At 55.4% G+C, this 23,345-nt stretch overlaps 2 protein-coding genes across 2 annotated transcripts in view; both read right to left on the bottom strand.

Annotated features, from left to right (window-relative positions):
* The window catches only part of LOC137905998 (protein shisa-6-like), a 17,038-nt gene extending 8,073 nt beyond the window's left edge, over positions 1-8,965 (bottom strand). Inside the window, exons 1-4 of the mRNA XM_068750286.1 lie at positions 8,442-8,965; positions 7,371-7,528; positions 6,663-6,758; positions 6,518-6,601 (exon numbers count right to left, since the gene is read on the bottom strand). Of these exons, the coding sequence (XP_068606387.1) occupies positions 6,518-6,601; positions 6,663-6,758; positions 7,371-7,528; positions 8,442-8,965 (862 nt within the window). The remainder of the gene's footprint in view (positions 1-6,517; positions 6,602-6,662; positions 6,759-7,370; positions 7,529-8,441) is intronic.
* Positions 8,966-12,280: 3,315 nt separating this feature from the next.
* elac2 (elaC ribonuclease Z 2) lies at positions 12,281-22,645 on the bottom strand. The gene is made up of 24 exons (XM_068749683.1): positions 22,152-22,645; positions 19,916-19,966; positions 19,772-19,842; positions 19,011-19,075; positions 18,872-18,929; positions 18,739-18,807; positions 18,582-18,668; positions 18,381-18,439; positions 18,250-18,308; positions 18,103-18,175; positions 17,920-18,032; positions 17,745-17,843; positions 17,505-17,643; positions 15,889-15,974; positions 15,707-15,798; positions 15,524-15,674; positions 13,886-14,024; positions 13,777-13,815; positions 13,596-13,705; positions 13,412-13,511; positions 13,222-13,342; positions 12,936-13,014; positions 12,615-12,759; positions 12,281-12,511 (listed from the first exon to the last, which is right to left on the bottom strand). Exons 1-24 carry the CDS (start codon positions 22,643-22,645, stop codon positions 12,281-12,283), a joined length of 2,730 nt encoding a protein of 909 aa, XP_068605784.1.
* Between the last annotated feature and the right edge of the window lie 700 nt (positions 22,646-23,345).

Genomic DNA, 23,345 nt, shown 5'->3' with positions numbered 1-23,345 from the left:
CCACAGGGACGAGTGAAAAGCGTGCTTTAGATCCGATGACCCGACCCCGTACAGAACACCCCTAACGCCCCCGTCCACAGGGAGGAGTGAAAAGCGTGCTTTAGATCTGATGACCCAACCCCGTACAGAACACCCCTAACGCCCCCGTCCACAGGGACGAGTGAAAAGCGTGCTTTAGATCTGATGACCCAACCCCGTACAGAACACCCCTAACGCCCCCGTCCACAGGGAGGAGTGAAAAGCGTGCTTTAGATCCGATGACCCGACCCCGTACAGAACACCCCTAACGCCCCCGTCCACAGGGACGAGTGAAAAGCGTGCTTTAGATCTGATGACCCGACCCCGTACAGAACACCCCTAACGCCCCCGTCCACAGGGACGAGTGAAAAGCGTGCTTTAGATCCGATGACCCGACCCCGTACAGAACACCCCTAACGCCCCCGTCCACAGGGAGGAGTGAAAAGCGTGCTTTAGATCTGATGACCCGACCCCGTACAGAACACCCCTAACGCCCCCGTCCACAGGGACGAGTGAAAAGCGTGCTTTAGATCCGATGACCCGACCCCGTACAGAACACCCCTAACGCCCCCGTCCTCCCGCCCAGTCCAGTGTCCCCAGACACGAGCGCTTTCATTTGTTCGGCCCGTCTCTGGCGAGCAGCAAACTGTCCCGCCTCGGTTCGGTTCCAGAGCCCAAAGCTAACAACCGCTTCATCGGCGTGTTTTATTGCAGCCGCTCTCTGTGAGGAAACAAAGCGGCTGGGCCGGCGTTGATCCGGTTCCGTGTCGGTTAAGGCCTTCGTCGCCGGCGAGGGTCCGATCATCACAGAGAATCCCTTTAACAGCTCCGAGAGCTTCAAAGTCCATCTTCAACTCTTCAGAGCTCCCCGAGTCGACGGCGACGCCCATCCGGCGGGCCCGAGTCACATTCCTCAGATGTTTAGGAGCTTGATCTGTCATTGGTTTAAGGCTAATGCTAATGCTTAAACAGTTGTGCTCGTCTTCCTAAAAACCCTAAATGAGTCTAAACTGTGCGTCTAAGTGACAAATAAACAGAATCTGAATCTTCCTGTCACACAGGTTTCATCAAAGGACCAATCAGAACAGCCGCAGAGGAGCTAATTAGCATCGCTAGCGAGGAAGGGAGGTTTAACACCAACTCCTGACCTTTGACCTCTGTCACTGCAGAGGAACCAGGGAGGGCGGACCTCCACCTCTACCACCAGCACCTTCCTCCTTCTCCTCTTCCTCCATTGTCATAAAGCATCACCTGTTTCCCCGCCCACTTTGGAGGTTGTTACACTCCCATTCATGGGCTCAGTGGGCGTGGCCACTGAACACTTGGCCGTGTGGACTGCAGGTGCCGCGGATCGAGCTGCCCACCTTGCGATGGTGGACGCAGGCTCCGCCTCCTGAGCCACGGATGTGGATCACGCCGAACGCGGTTAAAACCGGAGAGCTCTTCCTCTTCGTTTTTACCGTTCACAACGAGGCGGCGCCCTGAACGCCACCGCCACGGCGCTCGGCAGCGTGTGAGCCGTGTAGCAGAAAACACACCTGCTCAGGTTCATACATAATGCAGCAGCTCCCGCTGACAGCTAGCGCCGCCACAGATGCTTCCAGGTTCTGGCGGGCCGACGGACGGGATGCCGCCATGACCCAGATCCACGCTAAACGGCGCTCTGGGGAAGCTGATGGACAGATGCTGCTAGCGGAGCGCCATTAGCCAGCAGAGGGGGAGGAGCATGTGGACCAGGCGGGACGCATCCCCTTGTCTTGTCCTTCTGTGTGAAGCATCTTCACCTTCAGGATGCTACGAGAACTCTGATTGGCTTGAGAACTATTTTACATTTACAATCTTAACCCTTCACCCCGACCCTAACCCTCCACCCCGACCTTAACCCTTCACCCCGACCCTAACCCTCCACCCTGACCTTAACCCCGACCCTAACCCTCCACCCTGACCGTAACCCTCCACCCCGACCCTAACCCTCCACCCCGACCTTAACCCTTCACCCCGACCCTAACCCTCCACCCTGACCGTACCCTCCACCCTGACCCTAACCATCCACCCTGACCTTAACCCTGACCGTAACCCTCCACCCTGACCGTACCCTCCACCCTGACCCTAACCATCCACCCTGACCTTAACCCTGACCCTAACCCTCCACCCTAACCCTCCACCCTGACCTTCACCCTGACCGTAACCCTCCACCCCGACCCTAACCCTCCACCCTAACCCTCCACCCTGACCTTAACCCTGACCGTAACCCTCCACCCTGACCGTACCCTCCACCCTGACCCTAACCATCCACCCTGACCTTAACCCTGACCCTAACCCTCCACCCTAACCCTCCACCCTGACCTTCACCCTGACCGTAACCCTCCACCCCGACCCTAACCCTCCACCCTAACCCTCCACCCTGACCTTCACCCTGACCGTAACCCTCCACCCCGACCCTAACCCTCCACCCTGAACTTAACCCTGACCTTAAACCCTCCACCCTGACCTTAACCCTGACCGTAACCCTCCACCCTAACCCTCCACCCTGACCGTAACCCTGACCGTAACCCTCCACCCTGACCTTAACCCTGACCGTAACCCTCCACCCTGACCTTAACCCTGACCGTAACCCTCCACCCTGACCTTAACCCTGACCTTAACCCTCCACCCTGACCCTCCACCCTGACCCTAACCCTCCACCCCGACCTTAACCCTCCACCCTGACCCTAACCCTCCACCCTGACCTTGACCCCGACCTTAACCCTGACCTTAAACCCTCCACCCTGACCTTGACCCTGGCCGTAACCCTCCACCCTGACCTCCACCCTGACCTTGACCCTGACCTTTACCCTGGCCGTAACCCTCCACCCTGACCTTGACCCTGGCCGTAACCCTCCACCCTGACCTCCACCCTGACCGTAACCCTCCACCCTGACCCTAACCCTCCACCCCGACCTTAACCCTGACCTTAAACCCTCCACCCTGACCTTGACCCTGACCTTGACCCTGGCCGTAACCCTCCAGCCGGTGTTCCGGGAGCTTCTTGGAGTCTGTGGATGACTAACGAGGATAACCACAGATTTATCTGATGTCTTCTCCGATGCGTCAGAAGGAACATCACACAAAGCTGCCGTTATCCTCGCCGGAACGAGCGACTCCACGAAGGTCGAGAGGTCGAGTCAGGGAGCAGAAGAAGTGGAAGTTCAACTCTGCCAGCGAAACGGGCGACGGGAGGTTCAACATTCATGGACTCCAGATCCACGGCCATCCGTTCCACCGACGAGGTCTGCAGCAAGGGATTATGGGAGCCTCGCATATTGTCAAAAGTAAATTGGTGCCTTTCAATTCCGGCAGCGTTCCGCTGCACACGTAACGAACCGGCCTCGCAATGGAAGCTGTGAACCGGTTACCATGGAGACCGCATTTGTCACCATTACGGTCAATATTTGGCAACTGCCACATGATTTACGTGACCCTGGGGAGCAATGAAAGAGGCCTGGTCTAAGGCAACGCGATGGAGGCCCGGGTACGGCCCGGGTACGGCCCGCTTTATATAACGCCACACCAGCTATTCTGAATGGCTTCTTCACCCTGATGCCCTGCAGTCGGTGCAAATGTTGATATTTTGAAAGTAGGACAAGCGCATGGCTAACCCAACTCCAAGAGCCTGACCCAGATCTGGCTAACCCAACTCCAAGAGGCTGACCCAGATCTGGCTAACCCAACTCCAAGAGCCTGACCCAGATCTGGCTAACCCAACTCCAAGAGGCTGACCCAGATCTGGCTAACCCAACTCCAAGAGCCTGACCCAGATCTGGCTAACCCAACTCCAAGAGCCTGACCCAGATCTGGCTAACCCAACTCCAAGAGGCTGACCCAGATCTGGCTAACCCAACTCCAAGAGGCTGACCCAGATCTGGCTAACCCAACTCCAAGAGGCTGACCCAGATCTGGCTAACCCAACTCCAAGAGCCTGACCCAGATCTGGCTAACCCAACTCCAAGAGGCTGACCCAGATCTGGCTAACCCAACTCCAAGAGCCTGACCCAGATCTGGCTAACCCAACTCCAAGAGCCTGACCCAGATCTGGCTAACCCAACTCCGAGGCTGACCCAGATCTGGGAGGCGCCCCCTTGTCCCCGGTGGCTGCTGAACAGAGGCGGGTCAGCTCATCGGATGGAATTGTTCCATCCCAGTTCTTGAATCGCTGCCGAACCTGAATGCTTGTTCACCCGATGGAAAATGAAATCGTTTTCTTCCGTTAACTTCTGCAGCTCCGGATACATCTGGAAATTTAAGGGGAGCATTTGTTTAAATTGTGACTTTAGCTGAGTGTTTAAGGGACTCAGGGACACGCCCCTCGTCATCTCTGACGAGGGGCGTGTCCCTGCATTCCTAACTATCCACGCGGCCATTTTTAAACAGATGGTCTCATGTCAACTACATTATGTCACTGGGAGACGGGTTAGGGTTAGTAACCTAACGGGTTAGGGCTAGTAACCCAACGGGTTAGGGTTAGTAACCCAACGGGTTAGGGTTAGTAACCTAACGGGTTAGGGCTAGTAACCCAACGGGTTAGGGCTAGGGCTAGTAACCTAACGGGCTAGGGTTAGGGTTAGTAACCTAACGGGTTAGGGTTAGTAACCTAACGGGTTAGGGCTAGTAACCTAACGGGTTAGGGTTAGGGTTAGTAACCTAACGGGTTAGGGTTAGTAACCTAACGGGTTAGGGCTAGTATCCTAACGGGTTAGGGCTAGGGCTAGTAACCTAACGGGTTAGGGTTAGGGTTAGTAACCTAACGGGTTAGGGCTAGTAACCTAATGGGTTAGGGCTAGTAACCTAACGGGTTAGGGTTAGGGTTAGTAACCTAACGGGTTAGGGCTAGTAACCTAATGGGTTAGGGCTAGTAACCTAACGGGTTGGGGTTAGTAACCTAATGGGTTAGGGTTAGGGTTAGTAACCTAACGGGTTAGGGCTAGTAACCTAACGGGTTAGGGTTAGTAACCTAACGGGTTAGGGTTAGTAACCTAACGGGTTAGGGCTAGTAACCTAACGGGTTAGGGCTAGTAACCTAACGGGTTAGGGTTAGTAACCTAACGGGTTAGGGTTAGTGCTAGTAACATGTACACACGTGCATGTGTACATGTTCACTCCCTAACACAAACAAGCCTAGCATGCTTCGGTTAGCATGTTACACAAAGGCAAAAAAAGTAATCGAAAAAGGTGTCAAGGCTTGTGTAACCATGACGACCGGTAAAAGAGAGCGGGATAAGATGAGACAGAACCCTGACGCATTCTTTAATTTCAGGATGTCTCCTCTCAAATCATTTCTGACAAAGCTACCCAAAAAAAGGTCCTCCTCTGGTAAAACCTCAACTTACCCCTCACCCGGGGCAAGCTGAGGTTTTACCCCAACCCCAACAAACAGTTTGAACTTGTGAGAACAAACCACCAATTAGTTCTGAATAATTTAACCATGAAATCAAAAGAACTATTTAATATTCCAACTGTCAAAGTTGCAGGGGAATACAAAGTGTTGCCCCCTCCATGCAGTTCCTAGCAGCAGGTGTGCACGGGGCACAGGTGAAGCTGGTCAGCTGATTGCTGGATCAAACAATGACTGGCCCTTTAAGAGCCCCAGTAAACCCTTGTTGTCCATCAGCTCTAACTGGCTGCTGCAGTCAGGCCAATCAAGCCACGCCTCTTCTGGAGACATCCCGTCGAGGACACTGACCACGGATCCTTCGCCGCCTCGGGGCTCGGCTAATGTTGGAGCAGATGCACGTTTTCTTTTCCTCGCCCCCCCCCCCCCCCCGGATCCCAAGTTCAATTCATTTCACAGTTGGCAGCACCTGCAGCCGTTTCGCCCGTCGTCTGGAGCCGGGGAGAAATGGAACGAATGTGATGCGGCCGCCATGTCCCCCCCCTCCATGTTCTCCCCCCGCCCGCAGCCACGTGTGATCTGACAGGCCCGGTCTCTGCAGCGCACTAAATGCAGCGCCGCATGCATCGTCACTGCTCCGTCGCATTCCACTGGAGATGGAAGCCTTCATCCCCAGATTGATCGCCCCCCAGCTGATATCATCGGGCCGAGAGATCGGATCATGTTATGTCCTCAGAAGTACAAGGGACTCGTCCAAAAGTCAAACAAGAAGACACTCTGGAGGACGGGTCTGATCCAGTGATGGCTGGAGAAGCTCCTTCAAGCTGGGACCCGTGTCACACCAATCAATATGAAGCATCATTTATTGATCCGTGACTCCTGTTCAACGTTTTCAGTTCTGAACAGCGAATAGCTCCAACGCTGGAGACACATAATCTGTTGGTAATGGAGCCCCCCCCCCACCCCCCCTGCATGAAGCAACTCGTGAACAAGAAGGTGATAAATCTGGAGCTCAAATATCAACAAGCCCTCCCATAAAGCGATCAATAAAATGGAGGTGTAGAAACCTGACAGAACCAGAGCTGCTGGTTGAACTGGTGAAAAGCCAATAACCCAACAGTCAGCACGTACCGTAGGAGGCGGGGACGTCCACGTCGCCGTGCCAGGACATCTGTCCCGGTTGCTCTATGGACACAACAGGCCTCCCGTTTAGCGCTCAGAACAGGAGGATGGGCCGCGGCGTCCCGCGGCTCGAATCACCGAATCACAGACGTACCTTTGAGACGGGCTCGTCCGAGCGTCACAAAGTCAGACGAGAGGAAGCTGTGCACGTCCCGGCCCCCACCGCGGAGGACTTCCTTCCCATAATGCCCTGGTTGGACAAAAACACACTTCAAGAGCAAGCTAACTGCTAACTACAAACTAGCATTCACCAGTCTTAGGAAGACAACGAATGACACGAGTCGATGATCAGACCAGCTGATCAATAGGTCTGTTCGCTAAATGTATTGATAGCATCTGCAAAGGACGGGGTGAAGCGGAGAAGGTTGATTTGCTGCGGCGACCCCTTTTGGACTGAGGAGAGCGACGGGGTCACAGCGCCGCCACTTACCGGGGTCCGAGGCCACGGCGTGGATGGGCGTGTTCTGACCGGCGTCCAGCGCCGCCACTTACCGGGGTCCGAGGCCACGGCGTGGATGGGCGTGTTCTGACCGGCGTCCAGCGCCGCCACTTACCGTGGTCCGAGGCCACGGCGTGGATGGGCGTGTTCTGACCGGCGTCCAGCGCCGCCACTTACCGGGGTCCGAGGCCACGGCGTGGATGGGCGTGTTCTGACCGGCGTCCAGCGCCGCCACTTACCGGGGTCCGAGGCCACGGCGTGGATGGGCGTGTTCTGACCGGCGTCCAGCGCCGCCACTTACCGGGGTCCGAGGCCACGGCGTGGATGGGCGTGTTCTGACCGGCGTCCAGCGCCGCCACTTACCGGGGTTCGAGGCCACGGCGTGGATGGGCGTGTAATGGTTCTTGGAGGTTCTGACCGGCGTCTCGTCTTTGCTCGACCCCTCAAGAGCCGCCATGTTTTCATGCTCATACTGAGACATTTGAACCGGTCCTTGTTGCCTCAGAATATCTGCCAAGGCTCTGAAAATGCAAAGATAGATGCTTGAGCTCAAAGATTGCGTCTCCACAATTAACCAAATTAGTTTTCTCTTTACACCCCACAGAAAAAGTGGAATTGATTTCGCTTCAGCGCCGATGCTCCTCCGACAGCCCGGTTCCGTGTGCTGGTTCCGTCTGCTCTGTGACCTTCACCCGAAGCAGCCACAGCGCTCTGCCTCTGGGAGGCGCGTGCGATATCCGCCTCCAGGGTGGGAACACTTCAGTCTCCTCCCGGTAGACGGAGGCGACCTGATTTTGCATCGTCCCACTTTGGGCAGGCTGCGGGTCACAAAGCTTGTCATGGACCAGCTCAGTTACCCCCCTGTTTTCATCTTTGCCCCCCCCCTGAAGAGTTTTATGGAGGTCTGCCTGGTTGCTTTTACGTCTATTCAAACAATAAAACCACATAAAAACGTTTGATCAGAGATCAGCGCACCCTGAAACCTTCGGTCATGTGTTCCTACGCAGCGGAAACTAGTCCTGAACTGTGTTCTCAGACCAGGTGGAGGAACACAGGTGTGCAGATGAACTATGGTGTCGTGCTCATGGTCCACATGGATATGATGGGCGGAGCTTAAATAGAATCCAGGACTGATCTACTGAACGAACTGACAGCTAAATGTGGACGTTCGTGTCCCGACATTTCAGAGCAGCAGGCGCCAAAGTTTAACAAGCGAGTCCCAACATTGCTCAATTACCGGGGGGGCCCCAGAGAGGAGCTGAACAGTCCCCAAACAGCACTGGATCTATTTTAATGGCTGAATAAGTTGACTTTGGGTTTCCTGAACCGGCTGGGGGGGGGGGGGGGGGGTTAAAGCGTTATTGGCTCAACACATGAAATGTTATTTAACCTGCATCTTTAACGGAGCTCTACTAGAGGCTACCACCGTCGTACCTGTGAACGTTCATCTCCTGGGGCGGCTCGGTGGCTTTATCGTACGCAACTTTAGCAGAAATCCCGATAGCGATGACGAGCGCCACGACACCGCAGGAGATGTACACCGTGGTGTTGGTCCGGTCCAGCTCCGGGTCGTAGGCGTCGCCTGTTGGCGCGGGTGACGGGGGCTGCGTTTTGATCCAGTCCGGCGTGTTGTAGTTGGTGCAGCTCTTCTGCTCCAGCCGCTTCCCCCGGTCGGCGCAGCAGAACCGCAGGAAGCAGCTGCCGCAGCAGAACCGGTGGTCGGTGTTGTTGCAGGCGAACTCTTTGTCGTACTGGCCGCTCACGTCGTAGTAGCCCAGACAGGTGTCGTGCTGGACCCTAGGCGGCTGGACCCGAGGCGGCTGGACCTGCGTGACCGCCGTGCTGCCGAGCTCTGGGACCCTCCGCGGGGGGATTTTACTCTTCTTGCTGGCGGCGGCGCACAGGACGCCCAGCGGGTCGAGGTACACGAGCAGAAGGAGGAGGTGCTTCATCTCCATCACGGGAGCTCTTTGTTCACGGCAGGCTTCCCGTTCTGTCCCAGGCGTTCACCGGGGCGGATTCGGTGGTCATCGTCTCCTGGCGACGGCGTTTCCCTCTAAATGTTGGTCCAAAGTCTTCTAAGAGGTCCCTGAAGGTCCTGGTCTGGAGGACGTCGTATGAAACTGGAGAGAACACAAAGATCCGTCAGAAGTCAGAGCCGAGCCGAGAGAAACTTTTCAACGTCAGTGCCCGGTGTCCAGTCCGGTCCACCGAGACACGGAGCCCGTCAGCACCGCGGACAGCGCCCGGTGCCCAGTCCGGTCCACCGGGACACGGAGCCCGTCAGCACCGCGGACAGCGCCCGGTGTCCAGTCCGGTCCACGGAGACACGGAGCCCGTCAGCACCGCGGACAGCGCCCGGTCCGGTCCACCAAGACACGGAGCCCGTCAGCACCGCGGACAGCGCCCGGTGTCCAGTCCGGTCCACGGAGACACGGAGCCCGTCAGCACCGCGGACAGCGCCCGGTGTCCAGTCCGGTCCACCGAGACGCGGAGCCCGTCAGCACCGCGGACAGCGCCCGGTGCCCAGTCCGGTCCACCGAGACACGGAGCCCGTCAGCACCGCCCAGTCCGGTCCACCGGGACACGGAGCCCGTCAGCACCGCGGACAGCGTTGGGCTTCTTCGTCCAACTTTCTATCCTCTCCGGTGTGAGAAGCAGCCTGGAAAGATAAAGACTTACCGGTGCCGGTAACAGTCGGTAACGGCCGGTAACAGTCGGTAACGGGGACGTCTCAGCGGCTGACACGGAATCAACGAGGCTCAGCGAGACGGGAGGAGAGACCTCTCTCTCCGCTCCGACCCCCTCCCTCCTCCACCCCTCTCTCTCTCCATCTCACTCCTCCTCACACCTCTGGCCACGTCACACACACACACACACACACACACACACACACACACGCACACACACACGCACCCGATTGCATTACCGTCGCCTCCCCTTCGGCGAGGGTAATGGATGATGCACCCCAGTGTCCCGCCACAGGACAGCCACCTCAGTGACTTCAGCCCGGGTGATGGACGAGTCCATCTAGAAGACATGGTAACGGGATTCAGGAGATCCTCCAAGTATTTTCCTCCACCGCTTCCACCGATAGTCTTTTTCACGGCCTCTCCGAGCTCCTCCCAGGCCCGGGTCTTTGCCTCCGTAATCACCTGCTGGTACGTGTCGGCCGCCTCCGGAGCGCCATCCCTTTTTCCAGGGGTTGCCGCCGCAACAGGCACCAGAGATCCTGCGACCACAGCTCTGAGCAGCTGCTTTGACAATGCAGGTAGAGAACATGATCCACGCCTCGGGATCGCCCTGGAAGAGGGGCGTACCCTCGTCTGGGACGAGGGACGTCTGGAAATCTTTGAAGATAAAGGAAACAGAGACTTGAATTCAATGGCGTACCCCGCCTCTCACCCGTAGCCCCCGGAGGACATCTACCTGCCAGTGAATACTGAGGACCAAAAAGCCTGATGGCTGTTGGCTGGATCCGCAGGTCATCCTGAGCCCGCCCGCAGAGGAGCCGCGTATTCAGAATTAAACGGCTCTGCGCGGAAACCTCACGCACCTGAACTCGAACACGCAGAGTAAATCCGCCCGGCTGCAGGGAGTTTGTGTCGCGTGCTTTACATTTCTATCATGTGATCGATGCAGCAGAACCACCTGTAAGGTGAGACCCAACCTCCTCCACAAGTCATGAAATGGAGTTTTCCACGACGGCTAGAGGAAAGGTCTGATAAAACAGTCACGTCACCGTCTCGACGTTTCCGACCCTTCACAGGAGGCGTCCGGGAACCGCTGTCATTTTAAAGTGGCCCGCCTTCCACTCGTTCCTGATGGAGTTCAGATGGCTCCAAGTGACTAGCAGCTCGCTGACTCCCCCATGTGGACTGAAGAGGAACTGGCCCCTGCAGTTCTGGAGAGGTCATGTGATCATGTTTGTCCGGACGCCACAGAAAATCCTTATTGTGGGTTTCCTGAAACCCTTTCTCATTTGTCGAGGGTTTAGCTACACATCTGAAGACGCTTTACGATGCCACTCGTCTGTTTGGTCATAAAGAGCTTATGAATGTCATCTGGTTCTGATCCAGAATGAGGTCAGGAAAATGTTTTGCATTTTAACATTAAAGCCCATTTATGGATTCACGAATCAGTTGAATTCGCTTTAACTTTTCATGTTGGTGTATAAAGATACCAAGAACAACGTAGAACCTTCTGGTGCTGATCCAGATCACCATGTGGACGGTGTAGATCCAGTTAGGAGGGGAAGGTCTGCGCTCCGAGTGCTGGTCTAGTTTTATTCTGTTCACTCATACAGGGTCGTCTCTTTGTACTAATGACAGGAGCATATTTTCTTAAATAAACCAAAGCAAATCAACTACTAGTATAACATAATGTCCGGCCTTCAGCCGGCCTTCAGCGGGCCTTCAGCGGGCCTTCAGCCAGCCTTCAGTCAGCCTTCAGCCAGCCTTCAGCCAGCCTTCAGCGGGCCTTCAGCCAGCCTTCAGCCAGCCTTCAGTCAGCCTTCAGTCAGCCTTCAGCCAGCCTTCAGCGGGCCTTCAGCGGGCCTTCAGCGGGCCTTCAGCGGGCCTTCAGCGGGCCTTCAGTCAGCCTTCAGCGGGCCTTCAGCGGGCCTTCAGCGGGCCTTCAGCGGGCCTTCAGCGGGCCTTCAGCCGGCCTTCAGCCAGCCTTCAGCCAGCCTTCAGCCAGCCTTCAGCCGGCCTTCAGCGGGCCTTCAGCGGGCCTTCAGCGGGCCTTCAGCCAGCCTTCAGCCAGCCTTCAGCGGGCCTTCAGCCAGCCTTCAGCCAGCCTTCAGCGGGCCTTCAGCGGGCCTTCAGCCAGCCTTCAGCGGGCCTTCAGCCAGCCTTCAGCCAGCCTTCAGCCAGCCTTCAGCCAGCCTTCAGCCAGCCTTCAGCCAGCCTTCAGCCAGCCTTCAGCCAGCCTTCAGCCAGCCTTCAGCCAGCCTTCAGCCAGCCTTCAGCCAGCCTTCAGCGGGCCTTCAGCGGGCCTTCAGCCAGCCTTCAGCGGGCCTTCAGCCAGCCTTCAGCGGGCCTTCAGCCAGCCTTCAGCCAGCCTTCAGCGGGCCTTCAGCCAGCCTTCAGCCAGCCTTCAGCCAGCCTTCAGCCAGCCTTCAGCCAGCCTTCAGCCAGCCTTCAGCCAGCCTTCAGCCAGCCTTCAGTCAGCCTTCAGCCAGCCTTCAGCGGGCCTTCAGCCAGCCTTCAGCGGGCCTTCAGCCAGCCTTCAGCCAGCCTTCAGCCAGCCTTCAGCCGGCCTTCAGCCAGCCTTCAGTCAGCCTTCAGTCTCTTGGTCTCCTCCCGCGCCTCCTCCTGATCTCTTTTGACACCTCGACTGGCGTCGCTAACCGGCTGCTCGCCGTTCATCTCGGAGGCCGCTCCTCTCAGACTCCTGAGCTCCCTCCGATCTCGTCTTTCCTCCATCTCAACGAGGTCCTCGGCAAAAAGGACTTTAAGTACAGGCATGAGTCTGGGGAGGGTTTTCAAATCTCCAAAGCAAATCTGTCAAAAGAGGAAAAGGTGACTGGGTTAGAACTCGTTCGTACCGAAGCTCCACTCGATCAAACGCCCTGGTTATTAATTACGAATAATCGGTGTCCCTTACCCTCATGTGATCGAACGATATCCCCACTCGCTCGGTGAAGTCCTCGCTGAAAAGAGGGATCTTGGCGTAGCGCTGGCTGAAGTGGTTCAGCAGGACGTAGTCGGCGTTCATCTTCATGCCGACGCCGATGGCCTGGGAGGTCGTGCTGCCAGAGGGCGCGAAGCGTGAAGTCAGTAAATTAAACCTCGACGATTGATTTGTGAGGATACAAAAGAAACTTTGTGAAGACAGACATCGACGTGGGCACCTGCTGCCACATGGACCAGTAAAGGTCCTCGTCCACGCCCCACACTGAAGCCTCTGGAGGTTCATTTTCCTCACCTGTGCCTCTTCTCCTCCGCTTCTTCCTCGAGCCCGTCTTCCAGCGTTGCCTCGTGGATTAATAAATTGGCATTTCTTCCTGGGGAAAAGAAAGATCACAGATGAGCTGCTTCCTGTCCCACAGGGAAGTAGTCCACGCAGCGCAGGACAGCTGCTCCATCTTTAAGGGACCGTCATGGGACACACGTCAATGAAGGGGATCTGAGGAGCCATTAGAAGAGGCTGCAGGCGACGTAGTCCAGCTGTGGCCAGACATGGGTCAGGGTTAGCGCAGAGCGGGACTCACCGATGCGTACGAAGGCGTCGCAGGGCATGGTGTCGCCAGAGAAGGCCAGCTTCCAGCCCGACTGGTGGGTGAAGCTGCAGGCGTAGGCGTTCTTACAGTGGCGCACCGCGCACGTCTGGAACTGAGACACACCAACAGGTGAGCGACTTTCACAAGGCTGAGCTGCAGGGGGCGCTGAACAGCAGCACACCTTTTCCAGATTGTTCTTCTTCAGCAGCGCATTGATGCAGGCCTTTCTCCCCGGCGCCGGCGTCTCGCCGCCGTCCTGCAGAGCGTTGTTAGAGATGAAGCTGAAACAGACGAGCACGCCGCCGTTAGCCCGCTTCGCTCCAGCGCCGCTACGTTTCCCGCCGTCGTAAAGTACCGTCACGTACTTTACGCTGTCGAGGATCTCCTCACAGGAATCGTGGTACTTTTGTAGCCAGATCACGATTGCCGCCGGACCCAGCAGGAAGACGGGGCTGAAGACCCCCCCCGTCGCTCTCTAGAAGACATTTAGCTCTTTCTAAATGACCAGAGGAAGCAGCTGACGAGCATCACCTCCCGCCCACCTACCAGAGCCCTCTTCCTCTGAAACAGCAGCATGGGCAGCCCCTGAAACACAACGCGCGTCAGCAGAGCGGCGTGCGTTCAAACGCCGCGGCCGTCGGGGAGGCGTGCTTACGGTGTGGTGGTCAGCGTGCATGTGGGAGATGAAGACCGTCGAGATCCTGGACAGAACTTCGTCCACATCGTCTCCATAGTGTCTGCAGAGCTGCCCGAAGGTCCCCTCCCCACAGTCCAGCAGCAGGGACTGATGGGGGCTGCGAAGAAGATGAGGGTCATTGAAGAGCCTCTTCCTCTCCCTCATGCCCGTTGGTAACGATGACGTCGCTCTGAGCACGCCGTCGATGTTTGCTAATAGAGCGTACCGTAATTTATATTCGTTCTATTGTGATTTAATATTCGTTTTATTAGTACTGTTAAATGTCGATGATTTATGTACAAAGGACTTTCAGCGGAAACAAGAAATGCTCCTCTGAGACAGGATGTTTGATGTACTTGTACTGTAATACATGCTACTGTGTGACTGTACTCGTACTGTAATACATGCTACTGTGTTACTGTACTTGTACTGTAATACATGCTATTGTTGACTGTACTTGTACTGTAATACATGCTACTGTGTGACTGTACTTGTACTGTAATACATGCTATTGTTGACTGTACTTGTACTGTAATACATGCTATTGTTGACTGTACTTGTACTGTAATACATGCTACTGTGTGACTGTACTTGTACTGTAATACATGCTATTGTTGACTGTACTTGTACTGTAATACATGCTATTGTTGACTGTACTTGTACTGTAATACACGCTACTGTGTGACTGTACTTGTACTGTAATACACGCTACTGTGTGACTGTACTTGTACTGTAATACACGCTACTGTGTTACTGTACTCGTACTGTAACACAGGCTACTGTTACTGTACTCGTACTGTAACACAGGCTACTGTTACTGTACTCGTACTGTAACACAGGCTACTGTTACTGTACTCGTACTGTAACACAGGCTACTGTTACTGTACTCGTACTGTAACACAGGCTACTGTTACTGTACTCGTACTGTAATACAGGCTACTGTGTGACTGTACTCGTACTGTAATACAGGCTACTGTGTGACTGTACTCGTACTGTAATACAGGCTACTGTTACTGTACTCGTACTGTAACACAGGCTACTGTTACTGTACTCGTACTGTAACACAGGCTACTGTTACTGTACTCGTACTGTAATACAGGCTACTGTTACTGTACTCGTACTGTAATACACGCTACTGTTACTGTACTCGTACTGTAATACACGCTACTGTTACTGTACTCGTACTGTAATACATGCTACTGTGTGACTGTACTTGTACTGTAATACATGCTACTGTGACTGTACTCGTACTGTAATACATGCTACTGTGACTGTACTCGTACTGTAACACAGGCTACTGTGACTGTACTCGTACTGTAATACAGGCTACTGTGACTGTACTCGTACTGTAATACAGGCTACTGTTACTGTACTCGTACTGTAATACACGCTACTGTTACTGTACTTGTACTGTAATACACGCTAGTTACTGTACTCGTACTGTAATACATGCTACTGTGACTGTACTCGTACTGTAATACATGCTACTGTTACTGTACTCGTACTCCAACATTGTATCTCATAAATATATTCATCATCGACCTGCTTCACTGGCCTCATGTCTCCAACGTGCAACGGGCCGGTTCCACCAGCAGGTGTCAGGGCCCCGGATTGTACCTGATGTTGACCAATGTCCCGCTGACGTTCCTCATTTTCATGGGAACGGCGGATCCCGTTCCCGTGAAAACCACCTCCGGGTATTTCTCTCCTGGTCCTGCAGCAGATATCGTTTGAACAGTCAGCGAGGCGAGGCCAAAGCGGCGAATCCCTTCATCGTCGTCTCACCGGCGCCGGCCGAGCACGCCTCCCTGCACCTGTCCACCTCGGCGAGGAAGTTCGGCAGCGCCGAAGCTTCCTTCACGAAGTCGTTGGTATCGCAGAAGACGGCGTCTCTGATGAATCAAACACAGGAACAAAGCTGAGAGCAGCCGTCCATCCATCCCTGCGACCCCAGAGAAGCGGGATTATGACCTTCAACTGACCTTTGCCACTCCATCACTGGTCTGAGCTGGAACTTGAGGAGACATTCTCCTCGAACGTTCCTGATGTTGAGGTCGGCCTGAGACTCCTGGAGAAAACATAGGGACATAGCAGACGTAGGGACGCAGACGTAGGGACGCCGGACGCAGACGCAGGGAGGCCGGACGCAGACGTAGGGACGCCGGACGCAGACGTAGGGACGCCGGACGCAGACGCAGACGTAGGGACGCCGGACGCAGACGCAGGGACGCCGGACGCAGACGTAGGGAGGCCGGACGCAGACGTAGGGACGCAGACGTAGGGACGTTGGACGCAGACGTAGGGACGTTGGACGCAGACGTAGGGACGTTGGACGCAGACGTAGGGACGCCGGACGCAGACGCAGGGACGCCGGACGCAGACGTAGGGACGCCGGACGCAGACGCAGGGAGGCCGGACGCAGACGCAGGGAGGCCGGACGCAGACGTAGGGACGCCGGACGCAGACGCAGGGAGGCCGGACGCAGACGTAGGGACGCCGGACGCAGACGTAGGGACGCCGGACGCAGACGTAGGGAGGCCGGACGCAGACGTAGGGAGGCCGGACGCAGACGTAGGGAGGCCGGACGCAGACGTAGGGACGTTGGACGCAGACCTAGGGACGCCGGACGCAGACCTAGGGACGCCGGACGCAGACGCAGGGACGCCGGACGCAGACGTAGGGACGCCGGACGCAGGCCTAGGGACGCCGGACGCAGACGTGGGGACGTTGGACGCAGACGTAGGGACGCCGGACGCAGACGCAGGGAGGCCGGACGCAGACGCAGGGACGCCGGACGCAGACGTAGGGACGCCGGACGCAGACCTAGGGACGCCGGACGCAGACCTAGGGACGCCGGACGCAGACGCAGGGACGCCGGACGCAGACGTAGGGACGCCGGACGCAGACCTAGGGACGCCGGACGCAGGCCTAGGGACGCCGGACGCAGACGTGGGGAGGCCGGACGCAGGCCTAGGGACGCCGGACGCAGACGTAGGGACGTTGGACGCAGACGTAGGGACGCCGGACGCAGACCTAGGGACGCCGGACGCAGACGCAGGGACGCCGGACGCAGACCTAGGGACGCAGACGTAGGGACGCAGACGCAGGGAGGCCGGACGCAGACGTAGGGACGCCGGACGCAGACGTAGGGACGCAGACGTAGGGACGCAGACGCAGGGAGGCCGGACGCAGACGTAGGGACGCCGGACGCAGACGCAGGGACGCCGGACGCAGACGCAGGGACGCCGGACGCAGACGCAGACGGAGGGACGTTGGACGCAGACGTAGGGACGTTGGACGCAGGCCTAGGGACGCCGGACGCAGACGGAGGGACGTTGGACGCAGACGTAGGGACGTTGGACGCAGGCCTAGGGGCGCCGGACGCAGACGCAGGGACGCCGGACGCAGACGTAGGGACGTTGGACGCAGACGTAGGGACGTTGGACGCAGACGTAGGGACGTTGGACGCAGGCCTAGGGGCGCCGGACGCAGACGCAGGGACGCCGGACGCAGACGTGGGGACGTTGGACGCAGACGTAGGGACGTTGGACGCAGGCCTAGGGACGCCGGACGCAGACGTAGGGACGCAGGACGCTACCTTTGGCCTGTAGTCCCCGAGCGGGGGGAAGATCTCCGGGTGGATCATGTGGAGCTGGGCTTGGATCCCGTGACTCCTGGCGTTGTGGACCGTGCAGACGTGCTCGTTGAGGATCAGATGTTCTGTCGTGGACGGAAACCTACGGCAACACGGAGGAAAGTCTCACCAGTTTGAAAATGATCATTCCATCTCATAAATATATTCATCATCATCATCATCATCATCTGGCAGAAACAGAACCTCTCCATCCACTTCTGGTACCGCTCAGTCTTCAGAACCCTCTCTGGAGTCATGTGGACCACCAGCGCCGCCGGATCCTCCGTCCCACCAGTCTGGTATCTGGAGCATCGCACCGTCACACAATTGGACTCGGACACCAACAGAGGTAGCAGAGATGAGATGTGAAACCCGGGACCTTCTCAGCTGCTGATCGGAGACAACGGCTCGGATGAACTCCTCCGACGGACACTCGACGATGATGAACGCCGGTCCTGGGACGGTGGGGCTGCAGACCTGCTGGGGCGTGACCTACAGGAAGACACGAGGAGCGTCACCAGACGGCTGTGGGCGGGACACCGGGGACGTCTTCTCGCGCTACCTCTCTCCCTTCATGCGTGATGCTTTTCCCATCCTTCAGAGCGCTGATGAGCGGACCCATTGCCGCCGTGCCTCTGAGCAAACAAAACACGGCGGGAGTTCATGACCTGCAGCATTCTGGGATGCGTCTGGGCGGAGTAGAACTCACACGGGCAAACCCAGCGCTTTGGCTTCGAGCACCAGGAAGCGGCCCTTCTTGGGATGAAGCTGTGAGAAGAGAAGACGAGTGACGGGCGCCGCTTCCTGCGTGCGTCGTGATGAAGATGGTGAAAGTCTCACCTTACATATGAAGGCGACCACCAAAGACTCGCCTTTCGCCGTTCCTTCTCCGTTACCTGCTACGTGAAGGAACGCCTCGGCGTTAGCACGTTCGGTTGTAGCTCAAAGCTAACCTGCTAACGCTAACCCGGCCAGGCTCAACCCCTTTGAGACAATTGTCCCGTACCAGATCTCAGATGAACCGCTGGAACCTGGACTCACCTGGACGGCCGATTTGTTCCCCACCAGGCGACGGGGGGCGTTGCGGGGGGCTGGGGGAGAGCTCTGTGCCGGTGTCCTTCAGCTGGGCTAGAAACCAAAACCAACGAATAGAACCTCGGGACAGCGCGTAAACGTGAAGGTCAATGCTGCGACTCACCGAATATTGGCACCTGGTGGACGGTCATTGTGTCGTCTGCATACGCCCCTTCCGTGTAGGGGCGGAGCCCTGCAGCAGGTTACACACATCAGGTCACGGCAGACCGGCATCACGCACAAAGCGCAACACTCACACAGCTTGATCCTGTCCAGGGGTCCCGAAAACGTCTTGATGGCACTCAGGTAGGCGTCCTTTGATAAAAGCGATGACATTTATTTATGACGTTCAAACTTTGTCCCGGAGCCTCGGTCCTGCGTGAAGGAGCGTCTCACCAGCTGTGGAGGCCCAGAGAGGACGCACTCGGAAACGCCGACGTCCTTCAGCGTTAAGATCATCCCTGCAGAAGAAACGCAGCCTCACGATGACATCACAGCCCCCGCTAAGCCACGCATCAATCAATCAATCAACCCCCCCGCCACAAAAGGAACGAGATCAATACGAGCACGTCTCCCTTCAGGAACTCCACCAAGCAGTTTTCATTTCATCACTTCAGCCGACTGAGAACCGGAGGGTCACCGGTTCAAGTCCCGGCCCAGAGCAAAGTGCTGGAGAGGGGCCGGCCTACCTCCAGAGGGGTGCGACCGATGGGAGGGCCCCCCCGTGGGTAAGTGTGTGTGTGTGTGTTTGTCGTGGTCAACACACACACACACACACACACACAGTCTCACTCACACACACACACACACACACACACACACACACACACACACAGTCTCACTCACACACACACACACACACACACACACACACACACACACACACACACACACACACAGTCTCACTCACACACACACACACACACACACACACACACACACACAGTCTCACACACACACACACACACACACACACACACACAGTCTCACACACACACACACACACACACACACACACACACACACTTAGGGGAGACCATTAGTCAGTTTTGTCAAAGTTGTGATCATTATTGATAAGTGACCCGTGTTTGTCTCCGCCTCCTCCTGGGGGAGGTTCAGGCCGACGGGTGTTTGTCCAATGAGGAGACGCCGCTCACCTGATAACCCTCCCACATTCTGCCAGCTCAGTCTGGTCAGGAAGATGTTGTCCAGTCGCACCACCTTGAGCCTGTCGGGAGGAAGTCAGGGAGAGGGCGGAGTCACTCGCCACGTCGCTCACAGCCAGGTGTTCAGCAGCTTACCTGTGCTCCTGCATCAGTCTCTGAGTTCCTTCCCCACAGTTGAACAGGTATCTGCAGAAGGGGGGGGGGGGGGGGTCATGTGATGTGAGAGAGGCGTGTCAACCAAGAGCATCCATCGACTTAATCCCGTTAGCAGGTCCCCCCCCCCCTCTGACATCAGCCCAGGTGATGGACGGGGCACTGCAAGGTGTTGAAGTGACCCCCCCAGCCCCACCCTTTGCTCTGACATCATATTCAGAACTGATTTTAACAACTGAACGATGTTTGTTCATACCAGATAATGATTCCAAACACAATGAGTCTCCTCTGCGGGGGGGCTGGGGGCCCTTTAGAGACAGGGGGAGGAGCTCGGAGTCGAGCCGCTGGGGGCCCCCTTAGAGACAGGGGGAGGAGCTCGGAGTCGAGCCGCTGGGGGCCCCCTTAGAGACAGGGGGAGGAGCTCGGAGTCGAGCCGCTGGGGGCCCCTTTAGAGACAGGGGGAGGAGCTCGGAGTCGAGCCGCTGGGGGCCCCTTTAGAGACAGGGGGAGGAGCTCGGAGTCGAGCCGCTGGGGTAGCAGACAGGGGGAGGAGCTCGGAGTCGAGCCACTGGGGGCCCCCTTAGAGACAGGGGGAGGAGCTCGGAGTCGAGCCGCTGGGGTAGCAGACAGGGTTAAACAACTCAAAATGGGATTGGCATTTAAAATAGTCAATGCAGCTCCGCCCTCAGTCCCCTCAATCCCTGCATACCTGAATAAACACCTCCACAGATTTAGTGACACCCACAGCCACAACACTAGAGGGAGCTCAAACAACAACCTGATTACCCCCTCCTATAGGACTAACATGGGTAAATCATCTTTTTACAATACTGCCCCCTAAGGGTGGAACTGTTTGACTCCTGCCCTCAAAACATGCACCTCTTTGGCCTCCTTCAAAACGGCCCTAAAAATTCACCTTTCAGGGGGACAGAAACGGAGATAGTCATCACGACTCTCTCCGGATCAAACCCCCCCCCCCCCCTCTCTTTTTGTCCACCTACGTTGCACATATTAAGTGTCTTTGTAATTTATTGTAATTTATTTTCATTCATTGTCATTTTGCATCAGTGGTGTAATTTATTTTAGATTAATTGTTAGTTTGCATCGGCGGTGTAAAATCATTTTATTTTTATTTTTCTAATGTTACTTTGCATCAATTGAGTTATTGAATATTGGTTTTATTTTTATTGGTATTGTTAAATGTCGATGATTTATGTACGAAGGACTTTCAACGGAAACAAGAAATGCTCCTCTTAGACAGGATGTGTGACTGTACTTGTACTGTAATACATGCTACTGTGTACTGTACTTGTACTGTAATACATGCTACTGTGACTGTACTTGTACTGTAATACATGCTACTGTGTGACTGTACTTGTACTGTAATACATGCTACTGTGTGACTGTACTTGTACTGTAATACATGCTACTGTGTACTGTACTTGTACTGTAATACATGCTACTGTGTGACTGTACTTGTACTGTAATACATGCTACTGTGTGACTGTACTTGTACTGTAATACATGCTACTGTGTACTGTACTTGTACTGTAATACACGCTACTGTGTGACTGTACTTGTACTGTAGTACATGCTACTGTGTGACTGTACTTGTACTGTAATACACGCTACTGTGTGACTGTACTTGTACTGTAATACACGCTACTGTGTGACTGTACTTGTACTGTAATACACGCTACTGTGTGACTGTACTTGTACTGTAGTACACGCTACTGTGTGACTGTACTTGTACTGTAATACATGCTACTGTGTGACTGTACTTTTACTGTAATACACACTACTGTGTGACTGTACTTGTACTGTAATACATGCTACTGTGTGACTGTACTTGTACTGTAATACACGCTACTGTGTGACTGTACTTGTACTGTAATACATGCTACTGTGTGACTGTACTTGTACTGTAATACATGCTACTGTGTGACTGTACTTGTACTGTAGTACACGCTACTGTGTGACTGTACTTGTACTGTAATACATGCTACTGTGTGACTGTACTTTTACTGTAATACACGCTACTGTGTGACTGCACTTGTACTGTAATACATGCTACTGTGTGACTGTACTTGTACTGTAGTACACGCTACTGTGTGACTGTACTTGTACTGTAGTACACGCTACTGTGTACTGTACTTGTACTCTAACATTCTATCCATTGGCTGCGTGTTAACGCGGGTTCTTCCGGTCCTCTCTTTACCCGTTGTACTCGGAGTAGACGTAGAGGGACGCGGGGTTGTCTCTGCTTCCGGCTCCGACCACCTGCACGCACACCTTGTGCGCTCCGGGGACGGCCGCCCGCGTGCTCCGCTGCTCTTTGATCTTCGTCCGACGCAGCGGCTCCTTCTTCCTGGTCCGTTTCAAACCGAGCGACTCTCTGGAGTTCGCGTTAGAAGCCATTGTTCGGAGAAACTGCGCAGCACGACGGGGGCAAGAATCCAAGCGCGCGACGGGGACAAGCCTGCTGCTGGACAGGGACGCGACGGGGACAAGTCTGCTGCTGGACAGGGACGCGACGGGGACAAGCCTGCTGCTGGACAGGGACGCGACGGGGACAAGTCTGCTGCTGGACAGGGACGCGACGGGGACAAGTCTGCTGCTGGACAGGGACGCGACGGGGACAAGTCTGCTGCTGGACAGGGACGCGACGGGGACAAGTCTGCTGCTGGACAGGAACGCGAGGACAGAATTCATCATACATTCGTTTCCCGAAGAAGAAATGTCCCGCAGTAAATAGCTCCTCCTCCTCCTCGTAGGGCGGATCACGCATGTTTCACTTCTTCCGGCATCTAATGATGACGTTGGCTGATCTGATTGGTCCACAGGCACGGAGCAATGACCTATCATAGGAGATTACTGAGAGGATTAGCTCGGGGTATAAATCATTTATTACAGGACGAGAATGGAACAGCGTGTAAAATGTCCCGATATAAAAACACAAACGCGTTTTTATAATCCTCTTCATGTTTTAAAATGGAGTTTCGTTGTTCTTGTTGGTTTAGTTAGACAAAACAGCCAGTTTAGGCTACAATATTTAATCATACAAGACGTTAAGGCAGGGGTGGGCAAACCTTTTGACGTGCGGGCCACATTGGGTTTGACATTTTGACCGAGGGGCCGGGCCAGGAGCATTTGGATCAGTGTTTGGCCCAGATATACTAAAGCGCTGCGTGTAGTGTGCAAACCTCATAGCACAGTACACACACACAGATAAATGTACAACCCGATTTACTAACAGTGTGTACCAAGGACTGCGTCTTTCAAATGTGCAAAATAGCCTTTATCCAGGTAGTACGTTTGTCTCAATGAATATGCAAGATGCAGCATTTACACATATTTTGGCACAACGGTGTGAGGAGAAATGTAAATAGATTAAAATAGAACAACAGTGTGA

This window comes from Brachionichthys hirsutus, chromosome 16 (genome assembly GCF_040956055.1).
Source record: "Brachionichthys hirsutus isolate HB-005 chromosome 16, CSIRO-AGI_Bhir_v1, whole genome shotgun sequence".
Taxonomy (NCBI): Eukaryota; Metazoa; Chordata; class Actinopteri; order Lophiiformes; family Brachionichthyidae; genus Brachionichthys; species Brachionichthys hirsutus.
Note: the sequence above shows the minus strand (reverse complement) of the source record. Positions and strands in the feature narration are given on the sequence as shown.

Excerpts from the sequence above, each read along its gene's own strand:
- elac2 (XM_068749683.1), bottom strand. The coding sequence starts at position 22,645 with ATGAATTCTGTCCTCGCGTTCCTGTCCAGCAGCAGACTTGTCCCCGTC. Across the intron at positions 19,076-19,771 it reads GAATGTGGGAGGGTTATCAG|GGATGATCTTAACGCTGAAG; the intron begins GTGAGCGGCGTC and ends TTTCTTCTGCAG. Across the intron at positions 13,816-13,885 it reads TGCACGCTGACCACCACACC|GGGCTGCCCATGCTGCTGTT; the intron begins GTAAGCACGCCT and ends GTTGTGTTTCAG.